Source organism: Caretta caretta, chromosome 9 (genome assembly GCF_965140235.1).
Source record: "Caretta caretta isolate rCarCar2 chromosome 9, rCarCar1.hap1, whole genome shotgun sequence".
Taxonomy (NCBI): domain Eukaryota; kingdom Metazoa; phylum Chordata; order Testudines; family Cheloniidae; genus Caretta; species Caretta caretta.
The window spans coordinates 24,843,190-24,860,197 of NC_134214.1; the positions used below are offsets into that span (position 1 = coordinate 24,843,190).

A 17,008-nucleotide genomic window follows, 5' to 3' on the forward strand; every position below is an offset into this window, starting at 1 on the left:
GGATGGACTACAAGGTGTTAACGGTCATGGTTTGAGACCTGATTATCTGAGAGATTGAGTCATAGAGTTCAGGGCGAGAAAGGACCACCAGCTCATCTTGTCTCACCTCCTGTATATCACAGGCCACCAACACTACCCAGCGCCCACACACTAAACCTGACACCCAACATCAGATCACAGCATTACAGCTCACAGGAGATTAGATTATTGGTGCCACAGGCACAGAATAGGAGGGGCAGAGGTGCATCAGTGCCTGAGGTCCCAGCATTGTCAGGGAATTAATGTCCAACCTAAACCTCCCTTGCTGCAATTTAATCTCATTGCCTCTTGTGCTATCCTCAGAGGTTAAGAAGAACAATTTTTCTCCCTCCTCCTTGTAACAGCCTTTTATGTACTTGAAAACTGCCAACATGTCTCAGTCTTCTCTTCTCCAGAAGAAACAAACCCAGTTTTTTCAGACTTCACTCACAGGTCATGTTTTCTACACCTGTAATCATTTTGTTGCTCTTTTCTAGAGTTTGTCCAAATTTGTCCACATCGTTCCTGAAACATAGTGCCCAGAGCTGGACACAATACCCCAGTTGAGGCCTAATTAGCACGGAGTGAGCAGAAGAATTACTTCTCCTGTCCTGTTTACATCACTCCTGCTAATAAATCCCAGAATGGTGTTTGCTTTTTTTGCAACAGTGTTACATTATGATCTCATTTGCCTTTTTCACAGCCACATCACATTGGTGGCTCATAGTCATCCTGTGATCAACGCACATACCCAGGCAATCTTCTCCTCTGTTGTTTCCAACTAATGAACCCCCAGCTAGTCACAGAAATTCTTATTAAACCTTAAGTATATGACCTTGTACTGTATAGTATTGAATTTCATCCCATTTCTGTCACTCCAGTCTTCAAGGTCATCCAGCTCTTCCTGTACAATAATCTGACTCTTGTCTGTATTGGCGATGCTTCCCAACTTTGTATCATCAGCAAACTTCACTACATGCATCCAATGAAGTGAGCTGTAGCTCACAAAAGCTTATGCTCAAATAAATTTGTTAGTCTCTAAGGTGCCACAAGTACTCCTTTTCTTTTTGCGGGTACAGACTAACACGGCTCCTACTCTGAAACTTCATAGGTGCACACTTACGTTTTGTGCCAAGGTCATTCATAAAAATATCAAATAAGATTGATTCTAAGATGGATCCTTGAGGAACTCCACTAGTTACCTTCCTCTAGTCTGATACAGATCTTCCCTAATTTAAATAAGAGTGTCCCATGAAATACCATGTCAAATGCTTCACTGAAGTCCAAAGTATATTAGATCTACTGCACTTCCTTTATTTAAACAATCAGTTATTTTCCTTAAAGGAGGACATAAGGGTCAGATTTTGAGACCAGAAGGAACCACTATGATCATCTAGTCTGACCTCCTGTATAACACAGGCCCCAAAATTGGCCCCAAATAGTTCCTAGAGCAGATCTTTTAGAAAAAAACATCCAATCTTAATTTTAAAATGGTTAGTGAAGAATAATCTACCATGACCCTTGGTAAATTGTTCAAATGGTTAAAAAATTTACACCTCATTTCCAGTCTGAATTTGTCTGACTTCATCCTTTAGCCATAGGATCATGTTATACCCTTATCTGCTAGATTAAAGAGCCCATTATTAAATATTTGTTCCCCATGTAGGTACTTACAGACTAATCAAGTCATCCCTGAACCTTCTTTTTGTTAAGATAAATAGCTTGAGCTCTTTGAATCTATCGCCATAAGATTTTGTAATCTTTTAATCATTCTCGTGGCTCTTCTCTGAACCCTCTCCAATTTATCAGGTTAGTCTGATATAATCTACCTTGGATAAGACAATGTTGCATTACATCCTTTTTTCCCATTTACCTCCATGAATTTAATTCGTCTTTCCTTCACAATTTATTCTAAAGTCCTACATTCTACTGATGTCAGACAAACAGGTCTGAGTTTCTGGATCACTGTTTTCCCCTTTTAAAATATAGATATGATGTTAGCGATTCTCTACCCATATGGTACTATCCCCAAATAGATACATTTATTCAAAATCCTTGCTACCAGACTAGCACTCTCGTGTGCTGTTCTTTCAGTATTCTGGAATGGAAATTATCTGGCCTCCCTGGTTTGAGCACATTAAGCTCTAAGTTTTTCTTCCATCTCAGATGTGGTAATTTCTATTTCTAGGCACTCATTTCCATCAGTCGTACTGCCTTCATGCATATTAATTAATCAATCCATATTATCATCTTTATTAAAAACCAAAGCAAAGTACTCACATGGTCACGTTTGTGATCAGTGGAGGTGCTCAAGCTGATGTTGCCACACACTATAGAGAAGCGGACTGCTAGCAGGGTATTCTGCAAGAGGGGTCTTTGATTTTCCAACTCTCTGCCCACCTTGGTCTTCTAGATTTCAGATTTGTTAACCTTCTAGACACACAGAAAAACGTATCTATCCCCTCCCCTGACACACACACACACTTACTTCTGGGGTTAGAGTGGCCCCAAGGACTGGAGAGGTTTGAGTTAACTATACTATTAAATAAATATCCATCTGCAAATATAATTATGTACAAAACTCAGAACATTTCTTTCTGTTGTATATCTTAAGTATGCCCAGGAGATAGGATGGACACATATAGAGGCTTTTATAAACCTAAATAAAGAGCTTTATAAGCTTAATGGTGATCACCAGTGAAATGCATCCACCACAGGGGTAAAACTCATTAGTGTCCATTTAATAATTCACACTATAACCCAACATTGTAGGGCAAGCAGTGAAGAAAAATGCACTTAAGTACCCACTTAAAACTGCAAAAGGAGTTTAAGGAGGCAGAATGTAATTATCCATGTTGGAACTGGGCCAGGACACCAGGCTCTACACCACGGCTGACACAGAAAGAGGCTTGGGAACATCAATATCACAGGTGGTCAAGATCTCCATTTTACACCTCATGCAAAGCACAGCACCTCCAGCAGCAGTGTCCCCTGATATCACCATGTTCAGGCACCAGTTCAACTTTGGCTCAGAGAGCCACTGACTCTCCTTGAGCACTTCCTCGAAGGTCTTGCAGCTACATACTGATGTGACCCAATGGCGTGTTTCGTTTGTGAAATAAGACAGGATTGCAGCACAGACTGCTACATCTACAGGTTGTAAAGAAGTCCAAAGGAAAGAGTCCGCTAAGGCTGAAAATGTCCTTAACTTACCCAGTCCTGCCTAGGCACGGCCGCGTGCGTATAACGACACACTGTTCAGATACCGAAGGTGCCTTGGTGGAAGAACTTGCACGAACAGAGTTTTATCTTATCTTTGCTTAATCTAGACCCTTAGCACAGATTTTTGTAAGTGCACACCCCCATAGTTCATTGAGTAACAATATGATGCCAGCTGCTCTTGTGTCTCCAGGAAGAATAGGATTAGGTTCATAATGTACAGTCTGTCTTTTTTATGCAGCATGACAGAAGAACTTGTGACCATTGAATTTCATCAACAGATATCCAGCTCTCTGTGAAATGGACCCAGATCAACCTGGCTAAAGAAAAACTGTAACAGAATCTTTATAAATACAAGGCACTTTTAAACTAAGCCATATGGTCATGATTAATAGCAAAAGGTCTCACTCCCTCTTTCTGAATAAACGGCAATGTCTATTAAAATACCATTTACACAGAAGTACTTGTTATACTGACATAAAGATTATCAGGATTCAAGTAAGAAAATGGACAAAATTGGAGCTATGATAATAAATGCCTGGCTCAAATGGAGAGAGATAAATCACGTAGTAGTATGTGACAAGAAGATATGAGTTATATCAAAACGGAAAGTCTATAAAACCATGGTCTGCCCAGTTTTAGTGTATCGCACTGAGCATTGGGAAACAAAGAAAAAGCATAAGCAAATGATCTGTTCAACAGAGGTGCGAATGTTGAGATGGATGAAGGATGTAAGTAAGATATACCATGCGAGGAACACGTAGTTACATGTGAGGAACATGCTCAAAGTAACACCCATAAACGAAAAAATGAGGGGAGTACAGACTCAGATGGGTCAGTCATGTAAAGAGCAGTCCTGGCAACTATGTGGGTAAGAGAGTCCAACCGATCAAGACTGAAGCAAAAAGGGAGAGAGGCTGACCCAAAAAGAAGTGGTGGGATGTCATAAAGGAAGACATGTCAGCAGGTGGTGTGGTAGAGGATATGGCATTGAACAGAGGGAGAGGACTTGTAGAGCAGACCCTATTTCAAGAAGTTTGCACAGGGAAGAAGAAGAAGAAGAAGAAAGGGTCAGAAAAGCATTTGCCATCACTACACCTGAACTCTATCTCCTTCACCACGACCACCACCACTCCCCAACCCCCGTCTCTGGGAAACTTTAATGGATGTAGAACTATATTATTTATTTTCAAAAATTAGGCAGCAGATTGAAATTTTCCAAGCCAAGCATCACGACAGAAATTATGTTCAAGGAAAGACTTTCAACGCTCCAGAGAACATTATCTGAGCATATGGGCAGATTCTGAACTGTAATATTAATGGCATTAAAAGGGGTGTGGCCATTTTCACTTGTTTGTCAGGCCACAGTTTTTCCATTTCACACAAAGAATGTAAATCCAGTAGCCATGCAAATGTAATTAGCGGTAACAATGCCTTTAAAATAAAATACCCTCCTCTCTCCCCGCAATAATGTGCTTGTTCTTGGAGAGAGCTCTGCCTGAGCAGCATTGGTTTAAGCCACACGCCGTTTCTCTCTGCAGCCTGCAAGTGGAGCACTCACACAGGAGCTGGGTGCATGTGCTGCTAAATTTCCATTATGCTTCCAACGCAAAGAAAGTGGGAGCCAGCAGCTGGCCAACTATCAGATTGCCCTCCTATCACCGGTCTCTTTGATGGCAACTTGATGCCTCCAATCCATTGAAAGGAAACTAAATAAGATCTTAAAAGTAAGGTCCTGATCATGCTCCCAGTGAAGCCAAGGGCAATGCTCCCAGTGATGTCAATGGGAACAGGACCAAGTCCTAATATTTTAAAGATTCCATGGTGCATATTTATTTATTCTCAGGACACTTTGCACTTAAAATTCCAAGCTGGTTTCTGATCTGGACTGGCTCAAAAACACTGACTTGATAAGGAGCCACAGAACTGGTTCTACTCCCACCTCCACTGCTGTCACACACATACTCATTGTCTCTCTCTTTTACATAATCCACTGACAGGATCATTCTCGTCAACTGCCTAAAATCAAAACCTGCCAAGCAGTCGTAGGAGGCAATGCACTGTGGCTGAGATAGAAGCACTACAAATCATGCTGTGAAATATGCATGGCAACACAGCCAGTTATATCTTTACAGTTATCTAGTTATCTACAAAGCCTTGGGGGGGGGGGGGGAGGGAATAAGTATTTGTTTTTAGCATAAAACAAGGCATCTTCATTAGCACATCATTTTAGATAGCATTTAAGTTTGTCAGAAATGACCTAATTAAAGCAGAAAATGATCTGGGAAGAACAAGAATCTTCAACCTGAAATATAAGGGAAATGAGGGACATGGCACAATTCCCACTAAAGTCACTGGAAACACTCCATTTGACTTCACAAAAAGAAAAGGAGTACTTGTGGCACCTTAGAGACCAACCAATTTATTTGAACATAAGCTTTCATGAGCTACAGCTCAAAGTGAGCTGTAGCTCACGAAAGCTTATGCTCAAATAAATTGGTTAGTCTCTAAGGTGCCACAAGTAATCCTTTTCTTTTTGCGAATACAGACTAACACGGCTGTTACTCTGAAACCTGTCATTTGACTTCAGTGAGAGTTGGATCAGGCCTTAAATCTGTGTGATAATCATGTCATTTGTAGAGGAGCCAGAGTGCATTTATTAACATGTATCAGCTTCAGCATCTCCCTCGACTTAGGGTTCTTTTTGTGTCTATTCACCAATGCCAGAATTATCCTTTACATTTGGATCATCTCTTTCTCCAAACTTCCTGCCCATTTCTTCTCCTCAGGAAGGAATTGCTTCTCACTGTTCTAGGTATATTTGGGATTGTAAACAAGGATTAATCATAAGGATGGACATCCATCTGGTTACAAATTAGGTTCAAATCCTGCAGTCTTTACTCAAACATTATGCAGTCAAAACTCCCATTGAAGTCAACAGCACTTTAGTCTGAATAAGGTCTGCAGAATTTAGCCTCAGATTTCAGAATTTTTCTAGAAATAAGCTATAAATGTCTCTTAAAGAAGCCAAGGGTCTGTTTCTGTGTGGGTCTCTGGATGGGGGTGAGTAAGAGAGGTGCAGTTATTTGCATTAATGCATCTGCAACATAATGTTCCTTTGGAAAACCAACAGAAACCAACAGGAACCAATTTAAAACACTGTAGGCTGTAAGTGTAACAGCTGCACTTCTCAAAGGAAGCTGTGATTTTATTTTCTCTACAAACAAACATTCTCTCAACACCCCTGCCATGTAGGTAGGCATGTACCGGAGAAACTAAGGCAGAGAAGTGGAGAGATTTGGCCAAGGCTACACAATGAGAAAATGGCACAGACAGATTGCAGGAGTTCCTGACTCCAAATCTGTGCTCATGCCATGAGCCTACACTGTCTCTCACTTCATACTAGGGCTATTAGAATCTACTGAGCTATCAAACAGTTACAAAAGGGAATTCTATTGATGTGATAACCTCTTTAGTGTTGCCTGGCAGATCCTACAGCTGTCACCTACATATTATTCCCATTAGAGTCAACGGGAGATTTTCAAACATAAGAACTGCAAGATCAGGTCTTGGTATAACAACACAGTATGATGCACCAGAGTTTAAGAGCTGCACTGTGCAGTAAGCTTTGGTTACCCACTTCCCCTCTTTGCAAACCTATGCATGCCCAGTGAGCCTGACCAGCCAGACTGTAATGTCATTCTCAGAGGGCAGTACTTCTGGGAATCTGTCACAGTAAAAATTAATCAGCAGGTTTCTGACTCTGCAATGTCATTTACAGATCCACTACCTGTGTTCCCTGTACTTACTTATAACACTGGTATTAAAAATAACCCAATCTGTGATGGTGTCCAATGATCTTTGAACAAGGGTGCTCAGATAAAATTACCCATACTCACTGAGAAATTATTCTGGACAACTGGGGTTCTTCAGAGTCTCCCAGATCCTCTGGGGATATTACTTACTAGCAATTCCAGACTCTACAATGACAAATTACACCTGACTGTGTAAATTAGGAAGTTATGTGGCCCTTCAAATGCAATCTCTTAAAGGCCAACCTCTTGAGCTATCTCTGTTAAACTATCATAACTGCACAAATGCCTTACATCAAACTCTGTGCTCAGGTGCACACATGTGTAAATTTGGAGTAACTTCAGTACAGTCAGTCTGGATTTACATCAGTCTGAATGAAAGTAGAATTTGGCCTTAATTTGGTCATGTTAAATTCCATCGTATCCAAATACCTCTTTCATAAAAAGAGGATAGCTAGCAAGGGCAGAAATTGCTGGCCATGAAAATTAATCAATTGCAAATATGCAAAACAAAAGTTACCAATAACTCTAAACACACTCCATCCCCTACTCCTAAGGACAAGATTCTGCCATCCATACTCCTGTTGAGTCATACCATTGTACAAATAGCCTTGTTGATTTCAATGGGGCTACTCATGGAACAATTCAGAGCAGAATCTGACCTTAGATTGCTATCTCCTCCTTTCTAGGAATCAAGTAATTCCAACACCACACAAAGGATACGTTCAAGGTCTAGCAGAACAGACATGCTAACGTGTCGAATACATACAAATTAAATGACAAAAATGCTAAGTTTTCCAAATTAAAGTCCTTAATAAGTACTTGAATCAGTTGATACAAAGAAGCTGTCCAGATATAGCAGACTGAACATCTGAGAAAGATTAAAGTGACACTCTTAATTACACTCTTGTACATTTCTGTGTTAAGAAAAATTTTTGTAAGAAGCATTAGATTTTCTAGGAACATGGTTATGATTTTGTCTGCATTTCATTTAAAATAGATTCCTCCTTGTCCTCACTTAGCAAGTCAGATGAAAGGTCTGTAAGTGATCATCATGAGGATAAGACACACTAACTAATTTAGAGACATTCTACCCAACATGCGCTGGAAAAATGAAAACTTTTTCTATGCAGATATTTGAACATCATTTGTAATTCAATCTTTTTACATATAAATACTAATAATAGCTGTACAAAACACTACTTTTAACACCATCCACAAATAATGGTGCTCAATTTATTTATGTTTGATATCCTAACTAAAGAAAAGAAAACTCTTTGTATCAAATAACAAATGTGTATGCCTGCAGAAACACTTGGACACAAATGCCACTAAACAGAGCTAGTTTTCTTGTAAGTTTAAAACTTAGTATTTTTAGTAGGATTTTTTTAATGTCCCTTTTTAAAAAGACACTGGGATTTTGGAATAAAGAATTACTTTGTAAGCAGATGAGTCATCCAGGGTAAAGAGATATGACACAAACATTACGAACAGTGAATATTGTGCCCATACCTATATTTCATGCCAGTCTGCTTTGCAGTTGATTCTTTTAAAGAGATATGGTGCTGAGGGGTAAATGTCCCCAAACTGCGAGCAATAATAGCCACCGTCCGGAATTTTGCCCGGGCTGCATTCACTACGTTTGGGGTAGTGGTGTTCTGTTTGCTGATAAGCCTGTCTTCACCATTTCGATTCTTCAAGTTATGTTCTGTACAAGCTATGGAAACTTGCATGGCTCCTGCAATAAATCTTTATTCACAGTCCAAATCTTAGAGAGTACTCAAACCTTCTCAGACTCTGAGAACAGGACTATAGGACACTGAATAGCTGGAGATTTTAGTCCCAAATGCTGCTAAACGAGTCTTCAAATCTGGACTCAAAAGATGACTGAAAGTAGTAGAAGCAGCAGTGGTAGATAGTGCAGGTAGAGGAGAACAGTATGGTGTCCCTGGTGTACAAGTCAACATATAAGCACTGAACTTGGTTAAGCAAGCAAGAGAGCAGACAACTTGATTTTCAAATCTTCCTTTGCAATAATATCTACTGCTTAGACAAAATCATCCATCTAGTCAAGTGCTTTCAGAAACATAAAGCTGTACCTTCATAATTAACCACAAGAAGCAACATCCACTCCGTCTTGATGCAGGCTTGCATCTGCTTGCTGGTTTTAAATCAATGCAGGCATACTGCAAGATGTGTCTTGAACACCCTCTGGATCACAAAATGCTGAACAGGCAAGCTTTGGAACTGAAGAAATGTCTAATCACAAGCAAGTCTCTAAAAACCAGGAATATCCATCTATTGTCTTTGTCAGATGCTGCAAAATACAACATCTAATCAGGACCCTTTTCACACATTCTTAGTTTCAAGCCCTGTAAAGACAAAGCTGTAAATCTGCACCGATACGGGTTTGCAGCTGCTCTGTGGAACATGCAGAGCTCCCTGTAAGAAGCTTGCAGAAAGCATGGGAACGGTTGCTTTTTCTTTTGTGTGCAACATAGAGACAGGCACTAGAAGCAGATTCTTCCCATAAAAATAATTGGCAGCACTGCTAATCAACCAGAGGACTCATCACAGTGACAGAACAAATTGATGTAAAACATGTTAACTATAAAAATAGGGGGGAAACACTCTGCTAATGTGTGCTGGTGAATTAACACATTAATCCCTTGTCTGGCTCACTAAGATACTGCTTTAAATCCCATGGTATCAGCATGCTAGGGTTAATCTTTTCTTCGTACAAGAATCCTAGCTAAATTAGCGATGGTGCAAACTCTTCAAACCAATTCTGACTCACAACTTGCTGAAAATTGGGTTGCAATTAAACAAGGAAAGACTGGCACAAAGCTGACAAGTCATTGTCCATGCTCCACCCTGCTATGGAGCCACGTTTTCAAAAGGGTGTGCATGCTGGGCACATTGAGGAGGTGCATTCAAATGGCTGAGTTGTGGGCATTGCCCAGGGGGTAGGCACATGAAACCTATTTTCAGAACTGCACAGGACTCCCTCAGGATATGCTTAAGAACTAGTCACAGGCCAGGTAGGTGTAAAGTGGAGACACAGATGGATTCTACTTAGCCCTCCATTGGCTGCTGCCAACCACTACAACTTAAAACAGACAGAATCTGGAGGCTGATGAGATGAGGGCAGAGTAGTGGTTAGAGATAGTAGAGGCTCAGATACCATGGTGATGAGCAGGGGTGCTGGAACAATTTATACAGTGAGGGTGCTGAGAGCCATTGAACCAAACTGTAAACCCTGTATATGGTGGAAACCACTTCAAGCCAGGGGGCTTGGAAGCACCCACCACATCACTAGTTCCAGCATCTAAATGGTGATAAGCACAAGAACTGCAACAGTGTTACGGATTAGATGTGGAAGAGAGACAGGCTCTCTGTATGTTGCTGTAGGAGATGGTTGTGGGAGACAGAGGCAAGCAAGATTTTTGGAGGGGGAGCTAGGAGCCAAGAGAAATACTGAAATTGTTTGCTCTGAAGTTAATAAGTCAGAGCAGTGGTTCTCAAACTAGGGCCGCTGCTTGTTCAGGGAAAGCCCCTAGCGGCCCAGGCTGGTTTGTTTACCTGCCGCGTCCACAGGTTTGGCTGATCGCGGCTCCCATTGGCCGCGGTTCGCTGCTCCAGGCCCATGGGGGCTGCGGGAAGTGGCACGGGCTGAGGGATGTGCTGGCTGCCCTTCCTGCAGCCCCCATTGGCCTGGAGCGGCGAACAGTAGTTCAGAACCACTGGAAGGAGCTAGGAAGCTCCAGCCACATACCTTTTCCACCCATAAATCACATTCCAGCCTTAAACTCCTGCCCCGTGGAGATGCAAATATAAAGTGCCAAAATGAGACATCACTCACAGCAGGTTGTACAGATGTTCACTCTATTGCACCCAAGCCCACAGCAAGTTGTTGTGGTGAGTGCTGTGCTACACCAGCTCGTAGGTGTCTGGCAGCATGCTGGGTGCACCACACACTGGGGGGCAAGTGCTGGAGGTGCTCCAGGCATGGGCTCTTCAGGGTCTAGCCCTGCGTGGACATTCACACACTTTGCTTAACTGAGGATTCCTTCGTTAGCGCTGCCAGAAAGAAAAGTTGCAAGTACCCTGGGTGCAGCGACTTTAACAGTTATAAACAAATGAGATGATCCCAACAGTTCCCAACCCATCCCCTAGCTGGAAGCCCAAGCCAGGGGTACAAGCAGTAACAAGCTCCTGCTATAATCCCTTTGCATTGTCTTCTTGACAATGAGCCGCAAATGCAGCTACTGCTGACCCTTGTCAGCAACAGGGTGTGTCCTCAGCCCAGCTCTCAGGCCTGTTATCAGAGGCTTCCTTCCACAGCCAGCTCCCAGACCGCTGCCTCTGGCCTGCTATTCCTAGTCTCATGCAGCCTCTGGCACTTTCTCAAACCAGTCCCCTTCTGACCTATTGTAGTTCTTCCCTTTCCTGTGCTGGAGGGATTATGGATCCCCTCTGCTGGCTGGACATTGATCTGGGGGTAAACACAGTGCTCCGTAATGGCCCAACAGATTCATTACAAACTGACCATGTGCACTCTGCCTAGCTTCACTCACAACTCAAGTGCCACCTGTTCAGAGGTCAAAATGAGACGCCTGGCGCTCTTCTTCCTTGTGCATGGTGATCATCAATGAAATAATTAACGATATTAACATTTAAATAATGATGGTTAGGCTCCAATGTTAACTACCCCTAAGTCCACACCGTGGAGAGTCAAGCTGCGATCAGTAACACTCAGGTCATGTTTTCAAAGCTATCTTCAAAACCATAAGGGCTAGATGCTTAAAAAAAGAAAGCTACAACTCTGGAATACAAGGCAGCAGTGTCCAAAAAAACAACCAACTGAAAACCCACCCTCTGAGCTGCCACAATCCAACCTAATTCAGTCCCAGCATATCTTGCACTGTACTTATTTAGGGATGCAGCAATTAAAATGATAGTGACCTAGAAGTAGGGTTGCCAATTTAGGTTGACCTATTCCTGGAAGTTTCCTCACATTAAATAAAATTCCGGGAGACTCCAGGGCACTCCTGGAGGGTTGGCAACCCTGCTTCGAAGCAAATGTTATGAACCATGTAGGGGCTTGGCTAACAGAGCCCTACTCATTCAGCCAGAGTAGGGCACAGTTTCTGAAAACTGGCCTCTCAGAAGGCCCTGTAAGCGGTTCCTTGGCTGTTGTGAGGCTTACAGGTATCCTGTGACTCTGCTTTTCCACAGAACTTCTGCCAAGAATCTTCCCCATCCCCTTCTACCTAGCTTCCTGGTACATATTTAAAGAAAGTCTAGAGAGTAAAGAAAAGGGCAGAACAAGAACAACTGAGTGGCATCTCACATACTTCTGTGACTGTAGGAACCAGCATGGGTGTAGAGGTGGGCATGCCCTGAAGAGGCACAGAGAAGCAGGCAGCAACTCTTCAAAATGCCTGTGTTGTAAGCAGAGCCAAACTCCGAGTGCACATGTAACGCCAACAGACTCCAGTCACTGGGCAGGATCGAACGTGGGACCTCTGAAGCCTAGAATATATGCCTCAACTGCATGAGCTAAAAGCCACATGGCTCTTCACCAAGGATGTAGCAGACTCATCAATTTCTAGCAGGCCTGACTGCCACTAGATGGGGACAGAGCACCACACAAAGCAGGCATGGGTCACACACACCTTGAATCACTGATTAAAGGTCATTTTCAGCCTGTCTGAGCACCCATTCAAAAAGATTGTTTCTTTGGAGGTACAGAAGAGTGCCCACCTACAGGACCCAGTCCACTTGTGCATCTGGGCCTTTTAAAGCAGGGCTCTTTATGAGAGCTTAGACTTTAGCAGATTAACGACAACTCCACAGTAAACACGGAAGAGCCACACCAGTGCTGACAGGCTGAATATCTTATTAAGACTCCTCCACAACCAATTTAGTTAATGATTAGTTAATGTGTGTACAGTACATTGCTTTTAAGATGAACAGCACTATAGTAATGTTAAGAATTGTTCTTGGGTTTTTTTTTTCAAAATGGGGAGGAGGGTTCTGTGAGTGTAATTTGTTGCATTACCATTAGCACCTAAAAGCCCTACCAAGGTAAGGGCCACATTGTGCTAGGCTCTGTATAAACACAGAGTAAGAGATACTCCCTGTCCCCCAACAGCTTACAATCTAAATAGATGAGACAGAGTGAGGGGGCAAGGCTGACCTGGTTTGATGGGTTCAACCCCAAGTTATAGTTAAACTTTGTAAGCCTTACTCTCTGATGCATGTTAGCTTTGAGCCAAGCAGGTTATGAGCTGACTAACTAGACAGAAGTCTAAAATACAAACATCCATTGCTAAATGCCCAGGAAAGAAAAAAAATATTAAAAATGTTATTTTGCAAGCTTATTTCCAGGCATGTTTCTGATGTTTACCATATATCTAATGAAGAGAATCAAAGCTCTGTCAAAGGACAGAGTAACATGATCATCCCAAACTAAATTTCTTTAGAATTTAGTGTGTTGTTTTAAGCTTTGAAAGGGATACTCTGGTATCAAGCCAGCAGCTTTGATGATACTACAGACATAGGTGCTTTCTGTAGAAATGCAGCAACCAGTGTCTAGAGCACAGAAATCTAACATTCAGTGTTACAAGCTTTCAGTCCTCATCACCTTGCACAAACAGGTCACATGTTAATTAAACTGAGAAAATTAGATTTCAACTGTTTAAATTGTAACACAAACAGGCTTGAAGAATCTAATTTAGATTTTTTAAAATATGTTACCAGAACATGAGAGAGACAAGGTAGGTCTCTTTTATTGGACCAACTTCTGCTGGGGGAAAATACAAGCTTTTGAGCTTTTTAATTTTTATTTTCTTTGTGCGACTATCGGCCTTATTCTGCTACCCTTGTTCATGGGCACCAGCGCACTACTCTGTGAGTAGTACCATGGGTAATACTCTTAATACTTTGACCCTCTCAAAGAATTCTGACAGATTGCTGAGGCATGATTTCCTTTTACAAAAGCCGAGTTGACTCTTCCAACAAATTGTGTTCAGCTATGTCTCTGATAATTCTGTTTTTACTGTAGTTTAAACCAATGCCTGTTACTGAAAGTAGGCTTACCAGTCTAATTGCCAGGATCAAATCTGAAATCTTTTTTAAAAATTGGCATTTCTTTAGCTATCCTCCTATCATCTGGCACAGAGGCTGATTTAAGTGATAGTTACATGCCTCAGTAAGTAGTCCTGCAATTTCATATTTGAGTTCCTTCAGAACTCTTGGGTGGATACCACCTGGTCCTGGTGATTTATTACTGTTTGACTTACCAATTTATTCTAAAACCTCCTCAACTGACACCTTAGTCTGGGACAGTTCCTCAGATTTATCAGCTAAACAGAATGGCTCAGGTGTGGGAATCTCCCTCACATCCTTTGCAGTGAAGACTGATGCAAAGAATTTATTTAGCTTCTATGCAACAGACTTTTCTTCCCTTAGTCCTCCTTTAGCACCTGATCACCCAATGGCCCCATTGATTGTTTGGCAGCATTCCTGCTTCTGATGTACTTAAAAAACATTTTGCTGTTAGTTTGAGTTTTTTGTTAGCTGTTCTTCAAATTATTTTTGTACTAATTAAAACTTTTATATTTGACTTGCCAGTTTATGCTCCTTTCTCTTTTCTTCAGTAGAATTTGGCTTCCAATTTTAAAGGATGCCTTTTTGCCTTTAACTGCCTCTTTTACTCTTAACAACGGTGGTATTTTTTTGGCCCTCTTACTGTTTTTTTTTTATTTGGGGTATACATTTAATTTGACCCTCTATTGTGGTGTCTTTAAAAAGCTTCCATGCAGCTTGGAGGCACTTTACTCTTGTGACTGTTCTTTTTAGTTTCCATTTTACTAGCTTCCTCATTTTTGTGTGGTTCCCCTTTTTGAAGTTAAATGCTACTGTGATCAGAGGCGCTGTCTTTCTGAGTTGCCAAGGGGTGCTCAATCCCTGCTCTACCCCAGGCTCTGCCCCCTCTTCACCCCTTCCCCGCCTCTTCCTGCCCCATTCTGCCTCCTCCCCCGAACGCACCCCACCCTCGCTCCTCCTCCCTCACCAGCACCTCCTGCACACCACTGAACAGCTGATCCATGGTGAACGGGAGGCACTAGGAGGGAGGGGGAAGAGCTCATCGATGGGTCCGCCGACGGGCAGGACGCGCTGGGGGGAAGGGGATGATCAGGAGGCTGCCAATGGGTGCTGAGCACCCACTATATTTTCCTCTGGGTGCTCCAGCCCCAGAGCAGCCATGGAGTTGGCGCTTATGACTGTCATAGCCTTCTTTGGCATTTCCCCCCAACAAGGATGTTAAATTTAATGACATTATGGCAGCTATTACCAAGCGGTTGAGCTATATTCACTTCTTGGGCCAGATCCTGTACCCCACTTAAGACTAAGACAAGAATGGCCTCTCCCCATGTGGGTCCAGGACTAGCTGTATTTTCTGACTTTCAAACACTCATTTTCTATCTTGTATCTCAACCTGAATTTCCAGTGCTTTACATTTTTAAAGATTCAGACAGTGCTGTTCTAACATAACTAATATTTGTTGACAACCTGAAGTGCATCTTAAGGGAGAGTGGGTGCATGGGTTGCACATAGGATTATGTTTGTAGACACGTCCTAAGTGTTTTGCAATGACTCACATGCAGATGAAGTGCCCACTCCTGCTGTCTCTGGAAGCGAACAGGAATTAAACAAAAACAAAAAAACTTTGATTAAGCAAAACTTGTTGTCAAAAACTCTTCATCCTAGAGAGCTCTCTGGTGACAACCATGAGCCTATAGATTGAGCTAAAGGGCTAAATCCAACACGCGGCAGTTGCGACAGCCAGCTATCCCTGTCAACCAGCTGTTAGCAGGGAGACACAAAGCACATTGAACAGTAAGTGGCACATGTAGCTATCCATATGCACAAAACAGAGGCCTGGTTGAGTCCACTTTGAAAAGGTGATACCAACCGTTAAACTGACACTGAGGGTGTTATTTTTAAAAGGGTCACAATTTTGCCTCCTGTTTTGTGCTTTTTTGCTTTTCACAGACATAGTCAAATACTGTGGTTACACATCTAAGTGACAATAGAGGTCTTCACAAGTACCTTGGAGTGAAGAATGGGGCTGGTAAAAATGTGTGTCTCCAAGTGCATAAACAAGCCAGATTTTTTTTAAAAAAAAAAAAATCTGTCCCTAAATATCTATTTATAACATACCAGAGCAAGTAGATTTTAAAATAAATGGTGGAATTGCATCTCTATCAAACCTCACTGTTCATAGGAAAAGTACTTTGTATTGTATATAATGGCCCCCAGCGGTACTTAGACACAAAAGGCTCATTCAATGATGGAGTTTCAGACTTAATAATCAGCTTCCTAGCTCTCTCAAGTCAATCCTTGACCTGCTGCTCACAAACCGAGAAGAATTAGTAGGGGAAGCTAAAGTGGATGGGAACCTGGGAGGCAGTGACTATGAGATGGTCAAGTTCAGGATCCTGACACAGGGATGAAAGGAGAGCAGCAGAATACGGACCCCGGACTTTAGAAAAGCAGACTTTGACTCCCTCAGGGAACTGATGGGCAGGATCCCCTGGGAGAATAACATGAGGGGGAAAGGAGTCCAGGAGAGCTGGCTGTATTTTAAAGAATCCTTATTGAGGTTACAGGGACAAACCATCCCGAAGTGTAGAAAGAATAGTAAATATGGCAAGCGACCAGCTTGGCTTAACAGTGAAATCCTTGCTGATCTTGAACACAAAAGAGAAGCTTGCAAGAAGTGGAAGGTTGGACAAATGACCAGGGAAGAGTATAAAAATATTGCTCAGGGATGCAGGAGTAAAATCAGGGAAGGCCAAATCACACCAGGAGTTGCAGCTAGCGAGAGATGTTAAGAGTAACAAGAAGGGTTTCTTGAGGTATGTTAGCAACAAGAAGAAAGTCAAGGA

The 17,008-nt window shown here is 42.1% G+C and overlaps 1 protein-coding gene across 4 annotated transcripts in view; it reads right to left on the reverse strand.

Annotated features, from left to right (window-relative positions):
- KCNAB1 (potassium voltage-gated channel subfamily A regulatory beta subunit 1) overlaps positions 1-17,008 on the reverse strand; it is a 243,797-nt gene that overhangs the window by 174,823 nt on the left and 51,966 nt on the right. Inside the window, exon 1 of one of the 4 annotated variants that reach the window (XM_048862848.2) lies at positions 8,562-9,717. The exons of 2 other annotated variants lie outside the window; for them this stretch is intronic. In XM_048862848.2, the coding sequence (XP_048718805.1) occupies positions 8,562-8,782 (221 nt within the window). In that variant the 5' untranslated portion in view covers positions 8,783-9,717. Of the gene's footprint in view, positions 1-8,561; positions 9,718-17,008 lie in introns of those variants that run through there. One more of the 4 variants, XM_048862849.2, reaches the window with a different exon arrangement.